This window comes from Formica exsecta, unplaced genomic scaffold (assembly GCF_003651465.1).
Source record: "Formica exsecta isolate Colony F162 unplaced genomic scaffold, ASM365146v1 scaffold115, whole genome shotgun sequence".
In the NCBI taxonomy this organism is placed as follows: domain Eukaryota; kingdom Metazoa; phylum Arthropoda; class Insecta; order Hymenoptera; family Formicidae; genus Formica; species Formica exsecta.
The window spans coordinates 1,869,353-1,893,525 of record NW_021848490.1 but is presented as its reverse complement, the minus strand read 5'-3'; the positions used below and the strand labels follow the sequence as shown (position 1 = coordinate 1,893,525).

Below are 24,173 nucleotides of genomic sequence, written 5' to 3'. Positions count from 1 at the left end.
TAAACAGAGCGTCGTAGATATTACACCGTTTATCATGAAAATGTCATTTTAATGTTGGATCGTAGACGCGGTTATTGCGCAGTCCTGTAACGCCGTAATTCGAAACGACCTTCCCTTTAAAGGCAATAAAATACGATCCACTGCAGCACGAATGACGATAAACGCGAGTAAAAGAAGTCAGAGACACACGGTGATAAAGCAAATTTGCTACGATAAATCAAAATTATGATAACGTGTCATTCGCGCCATCTAAATTACATGATTACTTTGTAACTCATTGTACCCGAAATTTTCACCATAGATATTTGTAACAATAATTCAAGCGACGCGTTAACAGCTTTCATTCATTCGCGAGTGGTATTTTTCCGCGAAACGGATTATACGCTTTCCTTGCTTCAAATCGTCCTCGACGCGCCATGAGAGTAGATCTTCTTTTTCAATATACGCTTCGCACATTGTGTTGGAGGAAATAAAAGTGAATCAGTCGGACAACCAGTATACATAAAATAGGAAGGTTAAGCACAACGTTAATCAACGTTGATGCCGGCCAGCCTCGAAGCTCCCCTCTCTAGCTTTTTTCTCTATTTTTTTTTTTTGTTTGTTTCTTTTGCGACGCGGGTCAATGCGCGTTTGCGTTTGCGAATTCCAATGTATGGCAAAGCCATGGTGGGGCAGGGCAGGGCATGGTAGACAGGCAGGGTGGTCGATGCCGCACGAAATCCCGCACTGATACAATGCCGGTTCATTCAATTATCACTAAACCCCGGAACTGTCACCCGCCATCTGCCCTCCTAGCGCCTCCCTCCTCTCTCTCTCTCTCTCTATTTCTCTTTCTCTCTCTTTACGCATTGTTGCTCCTTGCAAAGCACATATATAGACATGAATGATACAACGCCATGACAAACCAACGCGAGCGAATTAACAATCGACCCCAGCTCGAACGTCTATCCTTTCTCTCCCACTTCCCTTCTCCTCCCCTCTCTCCCTCTCTCTCTTTCTCTGTCTCGGTCGTATCCCGTTTCTCCGTCCTTGTTCACCGACGCGACTGCGATCCATCCATCGACCCAGTTCCGGGCATATTGGCGGCGTCCTTCCGACCCACTGCTCCGGAAAATGTAAAATGGATGTTTTGAGATCGGACGCCGCCCGGTACGGACTCGGTCCAAAAACGAGATTCCCGATTACTTTACGTCCGGTGAGAGAGGATAGTCCGGATGTCGTATAATGTGACAGCATCTTCAAAGGAGGGTAAGTCCATTTCCAGACTACGGCAAACTGCGAATTCATCGTTCTCTCTAATAATTGTTTGTCCTCTCGTGTCATGAATTCGAAAATGATTGCGGACACACGAATGTCAATATCTCCGATTTCGCAAATGTAACTCGAGTAAATCGAGGTAAAAAAATGCGACAATGTATAATTCTCAACGACGAAGCAAATAGTCATTTGAAGATGATAAAATAATCATAAAATTGATGTTACTTATTTCATTGGCACATCGTATATAACCAAATATATAAAAAAAATATTATAATAAAATTCTTAATATGTTTACAATGATATTCTAAAAATTTAATCGTGTATTTTAGGCGAGATGATATTCCCCATGTTGTCGCAATCAACCATTGAAATATTCATAACGTATTTTTAATTTTCACCGAGTCCATTACCAAGCTTTGTATGAGACGGAAATCGAATTGCATTACGTATCGAAAACCTGGCTTCCCGCGAAAGAGATACGAGAGAAAACATCGAATTAGATTACTCTTGACTCGCCAAACTATATTCTCATCCATTATTATTCGAAATAACACAGACACGCATTTTCAACAGCTTTTTTAATTACGCTCGTTACAAGGTAATTTACGGATTGGTGCGATTGATTGGAAATGTTCCTAACATTTGTTCACGCTGAACATTTCTTTCTCCATTTTCTTTGCTTCCCCCGAGTCGCGAAGATCCCGAAGAAAGAATGGACTACACCGTACCATTAAATTAAATAGCAGCGTCCCATGGGAATTTCATGACGAGTCAAACCGGAACTCACGCTTACGTCCGGGAGGAAAGAAGGAAAAAAAAGAGAAAGAGAATGTCGAAAAGACCCGCCGTTCCTCAATGTGGCCACCGGGGACCGATAAACCCGCCGCCACCCGTTCGATTTCGCGTAAAAAGGATGGAGGGCTTTATCGGTCTATCAGGTTGCCCGCATCCACGCGACTTAGAATCCAATTGCCGCTAAGTGCGGGTGCGATTTATCGCGAAACAAGCGACGAACGGATACGCGACAAGCAAAAGCTCGTTACAAAGAAGTCCATCGAATCCCTCAAATTGACTTCGCGTAATGAAAACATCGTTTACCTTTCCCAAATGGAATATGCATATAAATGTAAGCATGAAGGGGGAGGGGAAACATAAAGTGAGAAGGAAGCATAAAAAAGATATATAAAAAAGTAGAAATATGAAATATAAAAAAAGACGTGAAAGAGACCCTTTTGAAGAAAATGTTGTTAAATTACGCGAGAAATGCGTTAGGGAATAAGAAGAATTTTATTGTTATTCTTGGGTTAAAAAATGCATTTTTTTAGTTTAATTTAATAACGAAGAAATATGTAAAAAGGCAGGGAAATATCACGCTTTTGAGAATTTAAAAGCTGCCCGTGTTGATAAAGACAGAAGAAAACGACGCGTTGGATTCATGTATCTCCGCGTGATATATAAAAATATATTATATGATGCACATATCGCGTCGCAGCAGATGTATCACAGTCTCCACTTCTGGGACTAGTATGAAAATAAGCGAAGTAGATAATGGTCGCGCGGTACGAGATTTTCCTCGGCGAAACTTTAGACTTTTTCAGGTTTCGCCTTTTGAACGTTACTCGCTGCGGTATGTATGCATGCCGCGCGTTGCCGTTTTTCCATTTGAATATCACGGAAATTTTATAAACGCGTCCATAGAAACGTTAAATTTCTGCATTTAATATGTATTGTGTGTGCTTGTACCTGAATTTTTATAGTATATACAAATTTGCACAACAGAATGGAGAAATGACGCGACATTGTGTTGCTATGGATATTTTCTTTCTCTGTTAATTTAATTATACGTAAATAAATAAAAAGCTTTATATACGCACATATTATAAAGGATGTGTACTATGACACACTGTTTTTATTCATTGACATTTTTTATTGTTTATTTTCAAATGCTACACATTTATTAACCTCAGTTGATATTAACTAAATAATGAAGATTACACACTCAATTTGACTCACCCCATATACAGGTTTTTTTCAATTCTTCGCCACTTTATTATCCTATAAAAAATAAAAATATCATGTTCTTTCTGCAACATATACTATTAGAATTAAATATATAATATGTACAGATGCTATTAGTAATAAAATTAAAAGACGCAGATTTGTTACTTTTACATTTCAATTAAAAGATAGATCCGTTGTCATTCACTTTATGAAGATGCGTTGAATAACGACCGAAAGACAGATCGCATACACATTGGATAGCGTTGATGTACACACAACGTGTCATCGGCTATCGATTAGTCGAGAGAAATAAGCGCTCGTACATTGCAGTGGCGTGTGAGTACAGTGCCTATTAACTCGAACTAATGACTGTAAAACGAAGCACGACGTATAAATCGTAATGCGATACTTCCGCGCAAGCCGCAGCGATTACGTCTACGCATGAGTTTTCTACGAGCAATTTCCCCAGATTCACAGATCAGATGTCTTTACTACTTGCCGATCCAATCTCTCCCGGAGCGCATGCGGATCCAATTTTATTCATTAAAATCTCTTTGCAGGAGTGTTCATAAAAAAACTAGCTTAAATTATTATATGCTCTCTGTGTGTAAAAAAAAAGAAAAATAAAAAAGATAACTAATATGTGAACAAATATTGCAAGTGATATTAGAAATATTTATTTAAAAAATATTTATTAATATATTCAATTTTAAAGTCGCGTATATTCTCTAAATTCAATTCCCACTTGATTATAATCAATGATCACCTCGCAGAGATATGTTCTCGAAAAATTATCAGCCCCGAAAGGGACCGTTATTCGCGCCTTTCAAAGAGGCATACGCCCATGCCCGATTATGCATATCTGCCATTCGGAATATACGGCAAAAGCGGATGTCAGCCTGTTCCTCGAATAATCTCTCTGGACGAAACATTAGCGTGCGCTTCTCGAAGGGCATAGGACGATTACGGGCGCAAACGCGTGCAATCGGAAGCCGTAACGATCATTAGCCTATAAATCCCGGTCGTATCCACTTACGAGGAAGGAAGGGCGCGTTCGTGCATAAAGGCGAGGATAAATTCCTCGGCTCGGGTCGGGATACTCGCTCGAGGGATTCCGTAAAATATTTTCGACTGTATAATCCTTTCCTCCCCGCTTCATCTCCCCGCCCCCGCCTGCCCCGTATATCCCTATCCTTTCATGTAATTAGAACAATCCTTCGACTTTCACGCCTCTCCTTCGCTCTGAGACGCGCGATTACACTTCTCCCACAGGAGATAAGGAACCAAGAGGGGTGTCACGCTATGCTACGGAACGGGGGGAGGGGGATGATAACCGGATGAGAGAAACGCGAAAATGAAATGGAAGATGGAGTGGAGGGACCGACGGCGACGGCGCCTAAATAAGCATTTAGCGAATAATTGACGCCGTCTTTCCCGTCCCTTCCTCGCTTTGTAACGACGATGTTATCTGAGGAGGGGGACGATGTCTCCATTTGTCTTTATTTTGCACCCCGTTTGGCATCTTTATTCTACGACGCGCTACTATCTTTGTTCCTGAGATTGTTATTTTATACGCCGTATCTCGAGAGATTCAAACGAGATGGAACGGACGCCGGAAAGCATTACGATATATAATTCTCTTTCAATGACTTTATATATTTTTAAGACTTAACTATTCTAGGATATTTTCTCTCTCTCCCATTGTTTTATTTAATATGCCTGTAACATTTAATTGCAGTTGCTATTGTAAAGTACGATAAAAATGAAAAATTCAATGCGTTTTAAAAATAAATGTAATTGTAAATATAAAAAATAAATGTTACTTCGAAAATCTATTTCCGATAGATTAAATATTTAAAAACAAACTCCGCATGCACAGAAACTATATTTGATTTTTCACATTGTAGTTTTACAATTTCGATTTTATAACAGATATATAGTCAAAATTGCTAGAATAGACGAAGTTGACAATACAATTCTTTTAAATGTGATTATAAATTCGACATTTTCTTGTTACATATGTAAATACACAATGCGATATACTGTTGACAATATATGTATGTATATCGATAAAATATATATTAAAATATATATTAAATACAATGAACTATAATATTCTGTCGAGACAATTTTACGCAAGAGTTCAAAAGATCCTGTTTTATGCATAAAAAACTTAATAGCTTGATTTATGTTCTTGCATTATATGTTGTTTCGCGATCGTAATTCATAAATGAGAGTAATTACATTTTAACGTCTTGCATTTTCCTGCTTGAACTAGATGCCAAGACCGGATATATAAGAGATTATTTATGACATGAACTGAGAATCTCTGGAATTTTCATGCTAATCTTTATAATCTTCTCAAGGATGATTCGCGATTTGCGTCAAAAGTGACGTAAACGATTGCTAATTATCGGCGTTAATAGTACTCGTCCGATATTTATCAATAAATACATTCTCATTTTGTTCAACACCATAAACTATAACCAAAAGTGAATATCTACAAGTTTTTTTATTAGAAATGAGGGATCATTTATGCTGCGATGCACATTTCCCAAGATCGGTTTATATCGAAGATAACACGTTAGGTGCGTTAACTGTCGCGCTCTCTTTAGCACTCTAATTTGAATTTAATTCAGCTCATCAGCGCTATTACAGTAATAGCGTTTTATTCCGCATATCAATAGTAATTGCTTTTTCTTTATTCCAACCAAGATTTAACTATCTCGGGCTCAATATCGTGCAAGATATGCAATATTAAAAATTAAAAACTTGCGATATCAACTCAACGCAAAAGTTATCGGGGGAATTTTATAACTGAAAAGACATTCCATACGCGATATACATGTATGAGGAAAAATACTTTGCATTCTTTTCACGGAAGAAGAATCCAAAAACATAAAAGTAAAAATATAAAATGTAAGTATATAAAAAAACAATAAAACACAAAGAAATATTTTTAAAAAATTTTATTTAAAAAAAGTAATCTTAATTATTTTTCATTATGTAATTAAAAAATTTCGATACTTTTTTTCGCATGAAAATTTAAAAAAATAATGTGTGTATGTTATACGTGCGCGCTATATATGTCGGTTGACACAAAAATAACGGCATTCTTTTTTTATCGAAAATTATTATTAAATCGTTATAAAAAATTAATTTTTGAGAACATCTTTGGAAAGCGACTGAAATTCGCGTATGAAAAACGTACTTGTACGATACACAGTACATTTAAGTGTTAAAAGCAGCATCGCGAGCAATTTCTCTCAACAATAAGATACAGATAGAGAGGAAGAGAGAGAGAAAGAGAGAAAAGTTCCACGACAATGTTCCCAGTTACCGCCGTCAGGAAATGCACGCGTAACGACCATTACCTCTACTGCGTTTGTCTCTGCGGGTGCTTTATATCGGCGCCGGTGCATCGTAGCGGAATACACTCGCCGTCCGAAGACGAACGCGACCCCCTCGAATGCGCCCGGGGGGAATATCGAAGCGAGAAAATTTATCTCGGATCGGTAATGGGTCCTGAGACTCCGGTACTGCGCGTCGACCGACGCGCTATATCGGAGGTCCGGCGGTGACGAAGTGGCTTCCGGAAGTAACGCGGTAAAGTAGCTCGGCGCGTGCATCCCCCGGAGGATTTTCGAGCGACTGCCAATATAAACTCGAAAAGGCAGACAGCAGAGCGACCGGGTAACCAGCGCCCTTTTTCTCTTCCCTTTCCCTTCGTTGTCGTCGTCGTCGGCGTCGTCGTCGTCATCATTGTCGTTCGGCTACGTAAAGTGTCTTTTACGTAGCGAATCGTACCGTAAAAATGGAACCGCTCGCGCATAAATGTGTTTGGCCTTCGATCAAGGGTCTCTTCCTTTACACAAACGACCGCGTTGTTCGAGTGAGTTTTTCACAGAGAGAGCAAGCAGCATTTCTGTCATCTCTCGCAAAAGTTTGAAATTTTTCACACTATAGAGAGACTGTGAGAATATGTAGTGTGTTAAATAGAGAATATGTAGTGTGTTAAATCTCTATTTCTTCTTCGATTTATACCGATTAAACTTTTGTCAACTTTTCCCGATTAAATCTATGCCAATTTTCAAGAATAAAATTCTTTCCATTTTCTAATAATTAAATTGCTGTCAATTTTTCTTCGTTACACTTTTATAATTACATGTATAGCGCATATTATATACAACGTATTGTTGAAATGTCTATGCAATGTGAAATTTTTAAAAAAATAATCGTTTTATATATTCGGATCCTGGAATTTCTGGAATTATTTGATATAAAGTGCGCGATGCCGAATAAAATGTTATTAAATATAAAGTTCTACAGGAACAGCAGTTTCATAATGCAGATTTTATTTATTGAATATACGAAATACGTATTGCATTCAGCCGTATCAATAGCGAATTGATACATTGTCGAACGATCGAATACGAATGGCTGAATGGGATACACAAGTATTCTTCGATAACATATTTCAATGACGGCTTTTTAATTTGTAATGGGATCGTAATAAATCTAAAAAAAAAAAAAGATTGTATTGTCGACGACAAAAATAAAGGTCAATAGTATAATCATTAAACTCGAATCAATGGTTCAATTGTGTGACTGTCTCAATGAATCTTTTCACTTTTTAGTTTTCGCGTTTAAAACCTCACTCTATCAAATCTCACCGAAAAATATACGCAATCACATTTAATCACAATTTAAACAAATTTGCACAATACTTTTACTATCTATTTTTTGAATCTCTTTACAAAAAGAAAATTATACATGATATTCGTCCCAAGATATTATTAAACGTTTCCTTAAACAAAATTATAATAAAGAAGATAATTTTTTAAATAAATAATGATGATAGGTATATATTTTTATATAATTGCAATCTAAAATAAAAATTTAATTATCGAAGAATAGGATGTCTATCTTTTTTTGTGATATCATTATCGTCTATTATATCCTTATCCCGCAGAATCTGCGTACACTTTCTGGATGGTCACATTTTCTCCATGCGAGTTATTTCGCCTAAGTGGAAGCAATTCGATCAAGTTAAATGCGATTATGCATTTACGCATATAGTGCCACGCCACGTATATAATTATTGCGCCGACGAGCACGATTTTCTATATGCGCTTAATAGAATCTGGCAATAAATCGCGCACGCTATTCTGACATTAAATTAACTCATGGATGAGAAGCGAGAGAAAGAGAGAGAGAGAGAGATTGGTACGCGAAAAGCGGGCGCTATAAAACAAGAGCGAACGCGGATCGTTCGAAATCAGCAGATTGCGTCGTTTATCACCCAAAATGTCCGAAAATCTATGTATATGCGCGATTTATTCGAAACGACGATTTAGCGGCGCGCAGCGCTTACAGTTTTGTTTTTAAACCACCACCCGCGTCACGCTTAACCGGATACAACCGTGCAAAATTAATGACAACATGATTACCGTGTGTTGACGACCCCGCCGGGTCATAACAAGATTGTCGCGGAAAATTTCAGTCTGCTATATTAGATATTTAAAAATAATATAATATATATTCGGTCCCGCGTATATATATAATACATATAAAATGTGAAGCACAGTTTTTGAGCGAGCGAAAATAAACTTCCGAAAAACAAGATTCACAAGCCTGCTAAATAGATAAGAGGGTTCTATTTCTTAATTAACTTTCAGTGGGCTTGAGTAAAGTCTTTTAATTTAAGATTATAGTTATACACTGAGATATTTAATATTTAATATTTTAAAACATAAAACTCAGAGACGTTCGATTCACCAAGAAAGAAAATCGATTGCAGACTGGCTGCGTACGTAGAATATACAATACTTACGATCACTGACTGTAAGTCGGAAAAGCTCTGTATATAAAGTTAGTGGAATTATCGCACTTTTTAAATCATCAAAATATGTATATGTATAACAGAAACGTAGCTGTCGTAATTGTGCGAGCAATGTTTTGACGTTTATATTTTTCTTCCTCTGTGCATTAAAATCACCATGTAAAAATTCTGAAAATTTGATGGTATAACGTTTTATGATATTTTCTCTTTCCAGCGCCACCGCGAAAGGTAGAGATCAGCAGTCATCCAAACAAACGGATAATTGAGGTGAAGGTAGGAGAGTCGCGGCGATTAGACTGCATCGTCAGATCGGCTAAGCCGGCCGCCTCGATCATCTGGTATCGCGGAAATGTGCAGATCAAGGGCGGCGACACCAGTATCTCCGCAATTTCCATCCAGGGTGGTAAGTAGCTATCTTGTTACGCGCATTGATATTCAATTACGATAATACCGCGTACGAATGAATATATCATGGTTATTACGCGACAAGGATCAAATAAGCGCGTCGCACTATACGCGTGTAGATAAGCACAGATTCTGCTCTAATAACGCGGTATCGCCTAATTAAATTTCGATCGGAATAATAAATAACGCTCACAATAGCGTAAAAACAAGTTTTAGTGGGTGAAAAAAATTTTTTAATATCCTTTTTTGAATTAGCCCTTTTTATCTTGTCACGTATTTAATATGTAACATATGTTAATTATGTTTCTTTTTGTGTTATTTACTGAAAATTTTGTATGGAAATTATTATAAATATGTTATATCACAAAATGTAAATATTAAACAAGTAGATTAAATTCTTTACTAATAATCAATATTTAATAATATAAGAGGAGCGATAGCAGTTATCAATAGATGAGTCAACGTCGTTATATCTTAATGTTAGTAGATTAATAGGTTGCAATTCCAGTTCACATTTGTCATATCGGATGATATATTCATTTAGGGACATATAGATTATATATTATAAAGAATGGAATATGTTAAGTGGACACTAAACGCGTAGTTTTTTTTATCATTTCTTATTTATCTTCGTAGAAGATAAATTAAATAAGAAAATATCTTTTTCTCTGCGTTATCTTCTATATAAAACGAATAAATTAGATTATAAATTATATAGAAGATCTTCCGTAACTCTAAAAAATATATACAGAGAGATATAATAATTTAAATACTGCGAATATAGTGCAGTCGCTTATCTCAACACGATGTTGAGAAGACGAATAATCTTGAATTTCGCCAGAGGCCGTTTTTTTTTTTTCCAAAGTGCTTACCGCGTCGCGCTCGTAAAAGTATAGCAAGTAAAAAGATTGAAGGGATGGGTGTCGAGACGCCTCCCTTTCTAACGCTGCTTCCAGTTGCCAAGAGCATCTTCGATCGATCCCGTGACACACAATTCTGGCCGCGCTCCAACTACCGAAATTGACGTTCGTGTCTCGCGCTCGCGCCCACCGCTTGCGTTTTTACATTCGGCCGGAGACGACTCGACGAGGCATCAAACGATTGCGTCACCCGGAAAAGAGAGAGCAGAACTAAAATATATTCTAATGAAACGCGTTGATAAGTAAAATTAAAAGCGGTTCGTATATACATCTAAATTTCTGCGACACAAACTCGCGGGTGAGAATTGAGCAAATAAGAAAGTTTTCCGCGTAATATATTATGCAAAGATATTTCGGCTCTTACTCTGATGAACGAATGGATATCTAATGAATGCAGAAATTATTATTTTTCTTGTCATTTAAATATTAATTAATCTAGAGAGGAAAAGAGAAGAGAATAAAAGATGCCTCTTAATTTTACGAAATACATTCACATAAGCCCTTTTATGTAATACTATTAATATTTCCATTAATATTCCATAATTTTTTATAAAAAATAGGTTTATATATACATATATTTTGTATGTGTATATGTATTTTTGTGTGTGTAAAGATAAACATATAAAAGTATTAGCATTGCTGTAGAATAAATTTGATAAAAAGCCCAATTGCAATCGCCCATCTGGAAAATACTCGTAAAAGGATTATTTAAAATTAGACTTGACTGCTTCGATATACTGTAGAAATTCAGATGTATGTTTTATAAATGTATAACTGCTCGTCTATCATGCACGCAAAGTGCACGAAGAGATAAAAGCACGCGTTTTCTTATTATCGCGAAGCTTGAATCTATCATCGAAAAATACAAATAAGCAGACGAAATGAATTTGTAGGTATTTAAAATGAAGTTGCTTCATATTTAGCGGATTATTTGATTAAAGATAAAATGAATATTTCAATATTACTTTGCATTGCATGTTTCTTTTATATCGTTTCTTTCGGTACGATGTATCATTTCTCTATCGCGGTGTTTGTAATATATCGTGAAAAAAGAAAACATTAAAATTTTTTATAGTATTATAATGAAAATATATGAACCGTCTTTTTCTCTCTATCTATCTCCTCTTTATAAATATGAATAGGGAGCTGCGTATTCTTATATAAAATACGTAATATATAAAATTTTTCCTTCCATATATGTATACATACAAATTGGAATTCTTCGCGACGGGATTATTTAACAATAACAGCAATAAGTTCAGAGTACTAACAGTTAAGTGGAAAAATTGGCAAATAAAAGCGCGGATTATTTAACATTTTATCTAATATTGCATCTAATGTTACTTCAAATTTGCAAAAAAATTGGAACAAGAGATGCATCTGAATTTTTCTCTCTCTTTCTCTCTCTAGCGCCAGCTAGATATAAATCTCTTGGATGCGTTACCTAATAACAGCTACGGGAGCTACGAGACACAAGTTTGCTCGGAAATAAATCGCGACCGTCGTCGTTTCCTTTGTGCGCATTACGATGCTGAATCTCGCTCGTCATTCTAACAACAAATTCTTCTTCCCCGACTGCTACGCATCCTAGTCAAGCCACGGCACCGTTGACAGCCGGGAGCATTTGTATCCGACGCGTCTCCGAAAACTGTGTGGACCGCGTGACGCGACGGAATAAAGAGCCGTGCGTCGCGCTTTCGCGTAAAAGCTCGCCCGGAGCTTTTAACGGAGATTTAAAAAGGAGCGCACCGCGAAAAAAAAAACGTATGTGTACTTCTCATAACGTTGCGTATTCGGCTTTTAATGTAAATTACGTGTCTCCGCGTGCCGCATGATGAATAATTCTGCTTTCTCTGCGAGTCTCGAATTAATTCGACATCTTGTATATTTTTATATACATATACAAATAATTCTAATTCTTTTTTCTGAATTTAATTAAACTCTGTGATATCTAAATACAAAATTTAAAAAGTTCGACGATAAAGAAGTTATGCGTTGCAATCAAATATATTTCTTTAAACAAATTTATAAAGAGGAACATTTTCTAATTGATTAAACAAATAATTAATTGCAAAATGAGAAATTATTATATAATTGCAGCGAAATTCGCATCTCTTGTAACGACACTTGAAAGTAAATTAATAAAATGTCGATGTAATATCTTTTTTGCAATCTTGAAATTATCTGATAATATATGAGAAAATAAATATAATCAAAGAATGATGATAATAATAATAATTGACAAAGCGATTGATTTTGCAGATAAAAGAAAAAAAGAATAGGTGGCAACGAGGAATTGATTACAATTCCTTACTTTGTCTGTGAGATGAACGATTGATATAAAAAGCAAACAATAATCAAAGAGATAAAAATGGCTAATTCTGGTGGCTATAAAGTAAAAGTGGATGGCAGGTAGTATTTATTACGCGATTTGCGCGGACCATGTTACAGACAAGGAGACGACCAAGCCCGGAGAGACGTCCAGGGAATTGCTCAAGTACGACACTCACGGTTCCATTACCATCATGCCTACGGCGGACGATAATGGGATGGATTACACCTGCGAGGCCAGCCATCCAGCTATACCCATAGACAGGCCCATGCGGGCGACCATTACACTCTCCGTTTTCTGTAAGTACGACCGAGCCATAAATGCATATGTTCGCGCGACCGTTTATACATTGAATTTTTACGAAATTTTTACGAAAAATAAATCGATATTAATTTATAATCTCGAGTCTATTGGATTTCTAAATAAAATTTTCACGAACAAAAAAATATATTTTCTCCTTTTTTCTTTAACTTCGCGATATTTTATTTGTATACAGGAGATTTAGTAGGCCTCATTTGTATGCAGATGAAAAGTGCTTCTCTTGAAATGTACTTACAAAAGAGAATAAGATAACTATAGAGGATAAAGTAATACATAGTTTGCTCAAATTATAAATAATACAATCTACTTAATCCGAATCTACGTAACATTATTTTCACACAAGTATTACCCAAATTAATGTATAATAAGTTATGTTGAATTTATTACAATAACGCAGTGTAATCTCCTGAAAAGCAGCGACGCAAATTTACATATTTGTAAAGAGAGATCTTCTCTTAAATTTCGCGTGCACATCGTTATTCTTCGAGCTCGTATAGCTCTCAGTCACGATTATCCGGATAAGCTTTCGAATAAGTTTCATTAGCGCGCAAAGCCTTTGTATAACGACGCATCTTGTCCGATCCTCCGCAGATCCACCCGGTCCACCGTACATAGAAGGCTACACCGAAGGCGAAACCGTACAACGCGGCCAAAACGTGGAGCTCGCGTGTCGATCGCGCGGTGGAAATCCGCAGGCAGAGATCGTTTGGTACAGGAACGACGAGAAGATGACGGCGGCCCATCGCAGAGGGCATGGTGTTAGTGAGAATGTACTGTCGTTCGTAGCTCGGGCGGAAGATGACAAGGCGCGCTACAGGTGCGAGGTCTCCAATATCATGAGCGTGCAGCCTATGAAGGTGCAGGTCGATCTCACCGTACTTTGTAAGTGACAATTGCAATTATCGAGTATTTCGGGCGGTAATTAACATTGCATTTTGAAAAAAAAATTCCCCTCTATACATTTCTATCTTTTGTCATCTATATTATTTTTTATTTCTTATATATATCTATTAATTCGGATTAATATACTTCAATTTGATCTACCGTGTAATATTTTCGAAACTTATACTGAATGACAGTGATTTTAAGAACTAGCGATAAATATAATCAGAAAATTAAATAAAAGTGAAAAAAATACAAATTTTGTTCCATGTTTTGAAAATTTCAATTTTTTTAAACTGATTTTGCGGGTCCAGTTTTTATTTCTTATATATATATCTATTAATATGGATTAATATATTTCAATTTGATCTACTGTTGAGATATTTTCAAACTTATACTGAATGATAATGCTTTCAAGGACCAGCGAATATAATCAAAAAAGTAGATAAAAGTGAAGAGAAGAAAAGATATACAAATTTCATTCTACATTTCAATTTTTTAAACTGAATTTGCGGGCAACGCACATTTCTCGCGAGTGATACTTGAAATATATTTTAGATGTTAGAATATTAATGTCGCGTCTGGTGCCTGTCTGTGTTGCACTTAGCATTACTTTACCGTAAGGCATAGTATTGCGCACAACTAAGCGTGAACGTGGCGTATGGACGATCTCTTGCCTTGACGGAACAGCCGCATAAATAATTCTGCTTCTCTATTTTCACCGAAACCGCGTTCACGTTGCCTAAATTGAAATTTTACTAACTTTATGCTCGCGCGTGATATATGGGATAAAACTACAAAATACCAGTAGCTGACTTAGCATACACTTGGGGTAAAAGGTTACGCTTGTCGACACTGTTGCAGTTATCGATAAAAGAAAAGGAGAGAGAGCCTGTTACTAAATTCTTTGCTGCCAAAAGGCGTTAAAAATTTATAACAACGAGAGACACCAGTTTTCGAAAAGTTATTCAATAATTTTCAGCTTAGGATATTTGCTTGGCAAAATCTCAAGATTCTTAAATGCGAAAATTTTACAATTCATGTGATGCTTTTTCCTCCTAGTATCTCTTTGACCGCTATACTAGTACATATGCACATTTTTACATTTTTTTTCGTCCGAATCTAGCCGTTAGTTCGTCTTCCAAATCGACGAACTGATACCTATCGATTTGTTATTTCCGCTTTATAAACCATCGTCTCGGGTGAGTGGAGCTTTTTCACGTCTTTCACGATCCGCAGTCGCGCCCGCTGGGGTCTTCATCACCGGACCGACGGAAGCGAAGGCAGGCGACCAAGTACTCATTACTTGCACGACGGAGAACTCGAATCCGCCCGCGGATATAAAGTGGACGGTGGACGGGCGTAATTCCGAGAGTAACGCCTCGAAGACAGAGCCGGCGCCGAACGGTGGCTGGATCACCAGCTCGAACGTGACGTTCAGCATTAATCACAAGAGCCGCAGCATCGTCGTCATCTGCCACGCTTCCAACGTCAAACTCACAGAGAACGTGGTCGGCACGCATACCATCAACGTAATATGTGAGTCTCCATACATACACGCATATATATATGTGTACCCTCTTCTTGCCTTTATCGCACGCAATTTCATCGGTCACTCGGTAGTGCAACATACGGAGACGGGTACATTGCAGTTGTAGTTAATTTCCGTTTCGCGTCGAAGAAACGTACCAGGTGTCCCGAAACTGTTGCAGGACATTTTACCGGGAAGACTTTTCACAATTGCCGATTGACGATATTAAATTTTTCAACGGACACGTAGCAGTGAAAATCTCTATTGAAAATAGAAATAAAACTAAGAGATTGAAAAGCAAAAATTTATATCTCTGCTATTTACTTGCTATTTATATCTCTGGAGTTTCATTTATAAAAGTAATTAACCATAGATCTTTTTCTCTTAAAAAAAAAAAAAATGCTTCACTATTTTATATTTTTACCTATAAATGTGAAAACATGCGTTTCAATTAAAATATAAATATAAAATAATATTGCTATTATAAAAATCTTTATTTTCATTATTTTCGGTTCAATCATAGATATACGGCTCTGATGTGAAAATATATCAGAGAGAAATCATTTAAGATACATCGTTCAAAATAGAAATAATGAGCGCTCCGAAATGAATATTATAACGTGCAGATATTTTCAAGTATACAGTACGTCATAACTGTAAATATCATTGTAACTCCTTTAACTTTTGTAACATATTTGGGGAAATTGTGTAACGATAATGCTGACATCTTCATGACACGCGATGACAAATTAATCGACCGCATTGCCGGGATCTGCCGGGATCTGCCGGGACTCCAAAACTTGCATACACAAAACGATCACACACTCTCTTTCTCTCTCTCACTCTCTCATTTGTGAGTCCAATGGTTAGAATTCATTTACCATATTCGACATTGCACCATGTTGCGCACATGATACTCTCGCAATAATACAACCGTAATCGACCGACATTAATTTCCGCCATAAATAAATAATCCTTGTATAATCAACTGCGTTTTCAGCTTGTAATTACATGCATTAAAATTACTCGCTATCTGAATATACTAAACAATTAGTTGGTCTCCAATCAATAATATCGTCCGGCAATCCGTGATTAATAACGAATGCTACTCTTGTTTAGTGATGTAAAACTGGATTTAACAAATAATCGTTATAAATTGCTGTAAATCTTTCATTGAATGTTGAACAGTTTCGGATTTTTTTTTTATACATCCGTATGACACAAATTTATTACATAGATCTTTTTCCTATTCGTCTATGCATTTTTGTTTTTAATAGAGGTATACATTTTATTAAACTACGCGGGGATGTGATAGAAAATATGTGTGTATATATATCATATATATAAAAGATGGCGTACACATACAAAATATTTGAATGGTTCTAATTTGTCGAACTTATCGAATTTATCGAATTTTGTAGATCCTCCTTCAAAACTAACTGTCACCGGATACGATGAGAGTACGACGATAGTCGCCGGGACGGTGCTGAAGCTCATGTGCATCGCCACGTCGGGTAATCCATTGGCCACGTTAACATGGTACAAGAACGACCGCAAGGTACGTGAAATCGAGCGACATGTTCGTCGTAGGTAGTTTGCAAATTATACACAGACTCAAAAGGCATAAGATGCAAAAATGTAGAGTACACCCTCTGCTCTCAACCCACAAATTTAATTAATTACCGAAAAAATAAAATGATATGCAGTAATTATTAATCTTGTCACATGATTAATTATTTAAACCCACAGAATAAATTTCTCAAGTCTTTTTGGAATTGACAATATTTTAACATTGTCGAAAAAACTATCTTATACATCTAAAGATTAAACTTGTTGAAGAAGTTTGCTTCCTTGACTTGAAATTTTTAGTAGCATTTTGTACAGATAATCCCAAAGTATAAAACTCACCTCTTTCACTTTTTATAATTTAACAATTATTAACAGCAACGACGTTGACTCCCTTTGCAACTTCTTCGAGTAAAAATTTTATATAAAGGATTCCAAAGGGGGTGAAAATTGAGTAATTCACAATTCATAAGAATTATCCATTTTAGTTGCGACTTAATATTTTAAAAATTTCTTATGAATTATGAATTTTGACTCGTTCTTTTACTCTTGAATCTTCTTAATTTTTGTGTGTGAAAACTCTCTGAAGACAATGGGGCTCAACATCAATTTACGCCTCTGAATATTTTAAGATTTACGCCACTGCGTAAGATCGCTGTATTAATATCTTATTACATAACAGGTACCTGGTATAATAAGACAGCGAAATCACGCTGTCTCCAGCGAGTTGGCGATACTCGTCAACGCATCCGACAACAACGCTCACGTGCGATGCGAGGCGACGAATTCCGCCACCGAGATCCCCCTGCTGAAAGTTCTCGTGCTAAAAGTCCATTGTAAGACATAACTCACTCTTATTCATATTTATTATCAAAATTTTACTCTCTCTCCGTATATTTTTTCAAATTAATTCGTTTAGATAGAAGGAGCGATGTTAAGTTTTTTTGTTTTTTTTTTCGATAAGAAAAGATAGCGCGATTAAAGATGATTAAACGACGATATTATTACTTTCTTTTCTCCACCACGAATCTCGCAAGAATCTCGTCGCAGTGCTAGAGCGATATTTTTAACGGCGGACTGCCGTCCACTTTTTCCCATCTCTAGTCCCGCCCGAGAGGGTAAAGATTAACCGCGAGCCCCAGGACTTTCACGCCGGCCAGGAGGGACGTATAATCTGCGAGTCGAGCAGCAGCAATCCCGCTGCCGAAATGTCGTGGTGGAAGAACGGGATACCGGTGACCGGCACCAGGAACAGCACCAAGTCCGGATTACACGGCGGCTACCTGTCGTCTGTCGAGCTCGCGCTGGACTTAACCGAGGACATGAACGGTGAAGTGTACACATGCGAGGCGAAAAACACCGAATTGGGGAGATCTGTCCACGACGCGACGACTCTGGACGTGCTATGTAAGTGTAGATCCAAGTATAGGTTGCTCTTAAACGACGTATAATCTATATACCCTGCGAAGAGATCAGCACGCACGTATGCTCGATAAGAACATTCAACCCGGAAATCTCCGCACCAGAGCGCGAATGTATGATAGTATATAACTCCTGATATCTCTCTCCAGATCATATCGGTGTAAATTTCTGGCATTTTTCGCTACAAAAATATCTCGCTATTGCGATAACATATACTCCCGCGCGCGTACGATATAACATTACTATAAATTGGAATGCGAATAAATTGAAAAAGAAATGCGGAATTATTGATAGACAAAGAATTAATTACCATGTTCATTTTTGCACATGTAAAAGATAAAATACAAATACATGATACATATAACGTACCAAAATATTTTTCATATTAATTTATATTAAATATTAAATATAGGAGGATATATATTTAAAAAATATGAAAAACGCATCTTTTTCGCATTTTTTAAGCTCATAACTCTGTGGTGTGTTTTACATACTCTAAATAAATCTAATATACAAAAAGAGTCTATATCAATTTGTTAAATTATTACGCAATTATATGAGCGATAATAAAGAATTATATTCAGTGAAATTAGTTTTATCAAATAGCGAAAAATTTATTTATATTTCCATGATAATGTATGCTTTTGAAGATGATATTAAACCTACATCTCGCGATTTGAAGTGATACTATTTTTAACATATACTTGTATTCTTTTTAGACAAGCCGATATTCTCGCCGTTAGATCCTTACGAACTAACCGGTCTGGAAGGAGAGCCTTTCGTCATTTCCGTATCGGCAAGAGGCAATCCCAACACGACGGAGTACACGTGGACAAGGGACGGTCTGCCGCTGGGTAGCAGTAGCGGTAAGAGAATAGCCGCCCACGGTTCCACGTTAAATATCACGAGATTGGATCGTCACGATGCCGGCACGTATATATGCGAAGCGCTGAACAAGGAAGGAACTACTTTTTATCAGCTAAATCTCACCGTGCAGTGTAAGTGTAAAGGATAATTTTCTTTTATCGCGCGATGAAAATGTACAATTAAATTTCGAATTAACGCATTAGAAAAAAAATCAATAATATTTAGTTTTTCGTAAAATTGTCGATGATTTTTAAAGTTTATCGAAAAAATTTGTTTGCTTTGATTTTCTTTTTGCCCAATTTGTTATAATTTCAATTTAATATTTCTAATCTCTTTTATATCTTCTATCATGATTTTTTTAGATACTCAATAATTTTTCTATTTTAATACACAAATTTGCTCTCGCTAATACGCAAATCACACAATTCATCGTTTCGCTTTTGTGATCCCGCAGACCCGGCGAAAATCAAACGCACCTCGTCATCGGGGATAGTTTATCCACCGGGTGTCGAGGCGAAACTGTTTTGCGAAGTCGATGGTAGCCCGATCGGCGACGAGTACGTCACGTGGCAAAAAGTAGGATCGAATCCCGAATTACCGGGACGTTATTCGACGTCCTTTGTTAATCGGACGTCGTATCTTCACATAGAATATCCTAGCCAGGAAGACGTCGGCGAGTATCGGTGCAAAGTCAACAACATCATCGGCAACGCAACATCGGATCCTATTCTATTTATTACGAATTGTACGTAGAAAAAGATTTTTATATTTCGATTATTTAATTATACTATCGAATTTTAAATAAAGAGGTACAATTAAACGAGCGAAAAATAAAAATTGGTCGAAATCATCAGAATTTAATGATCGTATAGCGCATGGTAATTTAATTTTACCATGTATCGTTTGGATTTAATGTCATCTCTAACAATGGTGACCACACAGCTTAATTGCTACAAAAATTAATCATATTTTCAGAAAAAAGAAATAGGAGCGAGCAATATATTTAACGCGTAAATGAGCTTGAAATAAAAAACCAAATCGAGAATCACACATTATTGGATGGATTAATAATATTAATTATTGATATATTCATTTACTCTTGGTACTTGCAGATTAAACAATTATTAAGTCATCGAAAAGTAATTCCAATTAATATTATTGATATTAATAATTAAATGTTATTGTGTCATAATAATATTATATATACGTTATATGTATATACATTAATAGTTGCAATAATTATACTTGATCAATAATTAATTGATTAGTAACATAGAAATTATACTGTTGATGCAACAATTGCCGCAAGAATTTCACCGTGTTTTTATAACTCTTATAAACTCTTATAATAAAAGGAATTTTTTCGGAACATAGAAATCGCGTAAAATACATGAAACATCGTGAAATATATCCTGGATACGTTTCACGTATCGAAAAGCAGAGTGTAATAAAGAAATTTACTGGTACTTTTTATGCGCAGTTAAACCGGAAATGACAAACACCCCGCTGACGCGAAAGGCAGCAGCGAACAAAGGAATAAACGTCCAATTGTTCTGCAAAGCGCGAGGATCTCCATTGCCGCGTTTCACTTGGATCTTCAATGGGAAAACTTTATTGCCGAACGCAACTGAGAATAAATACAGTATCACTCACAGCGATGTAAGTCACTTTATAAGACGTACTTATCTCTTAAATAACAACTTCCTTTACCAGTATATCTTCTTTAGAGCGTTGTTTGACCGAAGCACCAGTATTGTACTGCGTATTGTAAATCTTATTCTTCGTTTAACTCCGCGCGAATCTCACTTTGATAGAATTTTCATGTTGAACGTAGTTAAGAAGATATTTACCGTTGAAAATTCAGAAGTTGTAAGGTTGTAATCAGAAAGGATATCTAATTAAAATTTTTCTGCTAAGAGAATCGCAAATAGAAAACCTATATACTTGAAAGTTATACCTCTAATCTTTTATATAACGACTAAATAATTTAAAGAATTCAGATCCTTCTTTCAATAATATTTGATCTTTCAATAATATTTAATTATATTTATTTTTAATAAAATGTAAATGTATCTCTTATCCCTTCTTATATTTCTCGCAGCTATCCGAGCTCTATTCGGAAACAACGTTGACCATTTATCACGTGACGTCACAGGACTATGGAAAATACGAGTGTCGTGCTCAGAATAAAATGGGACAGTCCTTGGATGAAATACACTTGGACGTCACGTCACCGCCGGACAAGCCGAGCGACTTAGAGATCTATAACGTCACGCACGACGCGGTCACGTTGATTTGGAAGCGCGGTTTTGACGGCGGCTTGCCGACGTCCCACCAGATACGGTGGCGACAGGCGTTGGATTATGAGGATCGCTATCATTACCTGGACGTCTCGCCTGGTGAATATAAAGCCACTATATCCGGCTTGTCGCTCGGGACTTCTTATGTGTTTAGCGTGAAGGCAATCAACGAGAAGGGAGACAGCGGCTTTTTGCCGGATCTCCTTAAAGTCCAGACACTTCGTAAGTAGTAGACAAATACCGTAGTTTTCTCTTTTACGCTTTCTTATTCAAAAAGAAAAGGTCTTGCGTAGAAAAGCTTAATGTTATTGTATTATATATATATATTTATATATATATATATATATAGATAGTATATTATATAAGTATAGCAAAGTCGCGTAAATAGTGCTGGAATATTTGGTACAATTTCGTTGTGGTAAACTACAAGATTTGTTTATATAAATGTGATTTAGTATAGTCAATGGTATGGTAAAATTATAGAAATCGCTTCGACTCGCTGTTAAATGATAATTATTAGCAATTTTCCCTCACAAGCCAAGTATTTGCGTTAGATAGATAGTACATTGTTATTCGTGTTGGCGGAAAATAACAGCTTGCTAAATCATTATGCAGATCATCGGAACATAATTAAACGTGATTGCTCCGCATCCACATAATTAATCATACTCAGTAATTAGGTTGATCGTTTAGTGTGTCTCATGAATGTTCGCATGGCATCTATATCATGGGTTAGTTACCATAAAATACATTAGACATTATGTAATGTGCATTTTACGAAAATTACCATTTCATAATTATCATACGTAATATAATAATTTTCAGCATGATTCATACATCCTAGACGATCATAACAATTCGATGTCACTTTAGCTCTGAAATTTTTCTGATAGTATTTTTTTAAATGCCTCTAACTATGTTATACGAATTACAAGCTCAGCAAAAAAATTGGAAAGTTAAAAAGCATGAATTATCGCAAATTATTCGCGCAATTGACGTTGTTAAGGCTAGTTTAATGAATACAGAAGAAAATCAAGCAGTGAATTACTGATATTTGCCCTTTTCGAGGGAAAAAGATAACAGACAAGTTGAACAGATAACCAAGTTGTTAGTTGCTACTGCTTAATTGCTAGTTTTGTATTACCGCCATATTACCAGTATTATGGCATTATACAACTTCGAGAATTTCGAAGTTGACTAACAATGTAGATTCATTCATTGCATGAATAACATAAGCCGGTGATGGGGCATTGGCTTGGGTTACAGGCGAGGCACCACCAACCGAGTTGACATCAAGCGAGAATAGTTCCTCCTACATCATCGTCATTATCATCACTGTTTCCGCCTCTGCTTGCCTACTCATTGCCGCGACCATAGTCTTTGCTACAGTAAAATCGAAAAAGAAGGCCCAGCGTACGGGTAAATATAATATTTATCATGTGTTCTTTCTTTCCTTTATTTTCCTAGGACCGAATAAAGAGGAAAACCTGCCGGATGTTCTTTTGGAAAAGGGCGACTTTCCAATAAATTATATCTATACGTTAGCAGCAACTTCCGTCATCATTTTTATCGTTAATGTCTTCATCATGTTGTGGTACATAGTACGAAAGCGAAATAAAGCTCGTAAGTTTAACGACTTATGATATTTAGCGCGTATTCACTCTAACTTAGAGGATTGCACGAACACATTACAAACCTCAATCCAATATTTGATTACGATCACATCAGAAACTTAAGCATAGTTAAATCTTCTTCCAATAAATTTTGAAACTTAAACATTTCTGATCGAATTGTTTGAAAATATATAAAATTACATCGATATTTAAATAAAGCTAATCAATCATAGATTGATTGTGGAATATGGATTTACAAAAGTTGCTATTATTATAAATTTAATCTTATAAATATTAAATTTATTATTACATATCTTATAGATATTGATTACATAATGTTAAGAAGATTGCTTTTAAACAAAGTACAACTAGTGAAGAAAACAATCGAATTATATCTCTCGTATATGTTTCGATAATAGATTAATCTTTTGTGTGATCGTAATCTTTTTATTCGCGCTTTAATCTGCCATTCGTATATTCACCGCGCGTTATATTTGCATAGGTATTAATAAATCGCAGACCGCAGACATGTATGCACCGTCCACCGTCAACGGCGACACCATGACCGGCGAATTAAGTTCGATGTCGGACGAGAAAAGCGACGTCAATTTCGACGCTAATGATTACGTGGTCAGTGCCATCAGTCAGTATGTTCTTAGTAACAAATAATTCCGGAGGGTAGGTTTGAGTTCTAGCAACACTTTTTCTGTTCCATTCCTCTACTAATTTTGCTTCCTTTCTTTTTTTCTATCTTTTATTTGTGATTTCCGCAATATTTCTTCTTTCACAATTTCATCTATCTCTTAATGCAAGAGGTTGTAATAACTGATAATATATCGCGCAACATTTTATTTGTATTAGCGTTAGACATTATTTCTCTTCCTGCTAATTTTAATTTTAATTTATTTTTC

General features: G+C 36.3%; 1 protein-coding gene across 5 annotated transcripts in view; it reads left to right on the top strand.

Annotated features, from left to right (window-relative positions):
- Positions 1–24,173, top strand: part of LOC115237928 (nephrin-like) — a 332,314-nt gene that overhangs the window by 296,183 nt on the left and 11,958 nt on the right. Inside the window, exons 4-16 of one of the 5 annotated variants that reach the window (XM_029811338.1) lie at positions 9,318–9,506; positions 12,880–13,059; positions 13,673–13,963; positions 15,203–15,502; positions 16,916–17,052; positions 17,743–17,896; positions 18,165–18,467; positions 19,202–19,480; positions 19,804–20,094; positions 20,830–21,008; positions 21,451–21,871; positions 23,117–23,272; positions 23,765–23,892. In XM_029811338.1, coding sequence (XP_029667198.1) covers positions 9,318–9,506; positions 12,880–13,059; positions 13,673–13,963; positions 15,203–15,502; positions 16,916–17,052; positions 17,743–17,896; positions 18,165–18,467; positions 19,202–19,480; positions 19,804–20,094; positions 20,830–21,008; positions 21,451–21,871; positions 23,117–23,272; positions 23,765–23,892 — 3,008 coding nt within the window. Of the gene's footprint in view, positions 1–9,317; positions 9,507–12,879; positions 13,060–13,672; positions 13,964–15,202; positions 15,503–16,915; positions 17,053–17,742; positions 17,897–18,164; positions 18,468–19,201; positions 19,481–19,803; positions 20,095–20,829; positions 21,009–21,450; positions 21,872–22,885; positions 23,273–23,764; positions 23,941–24,173 lie in introns of all 5 variants that reach the window. The other 4 variants (XM_029811347.1, XM_029811320.1, XM_029811329.1 and 1 more) reach the window with 4 other exon arrangements.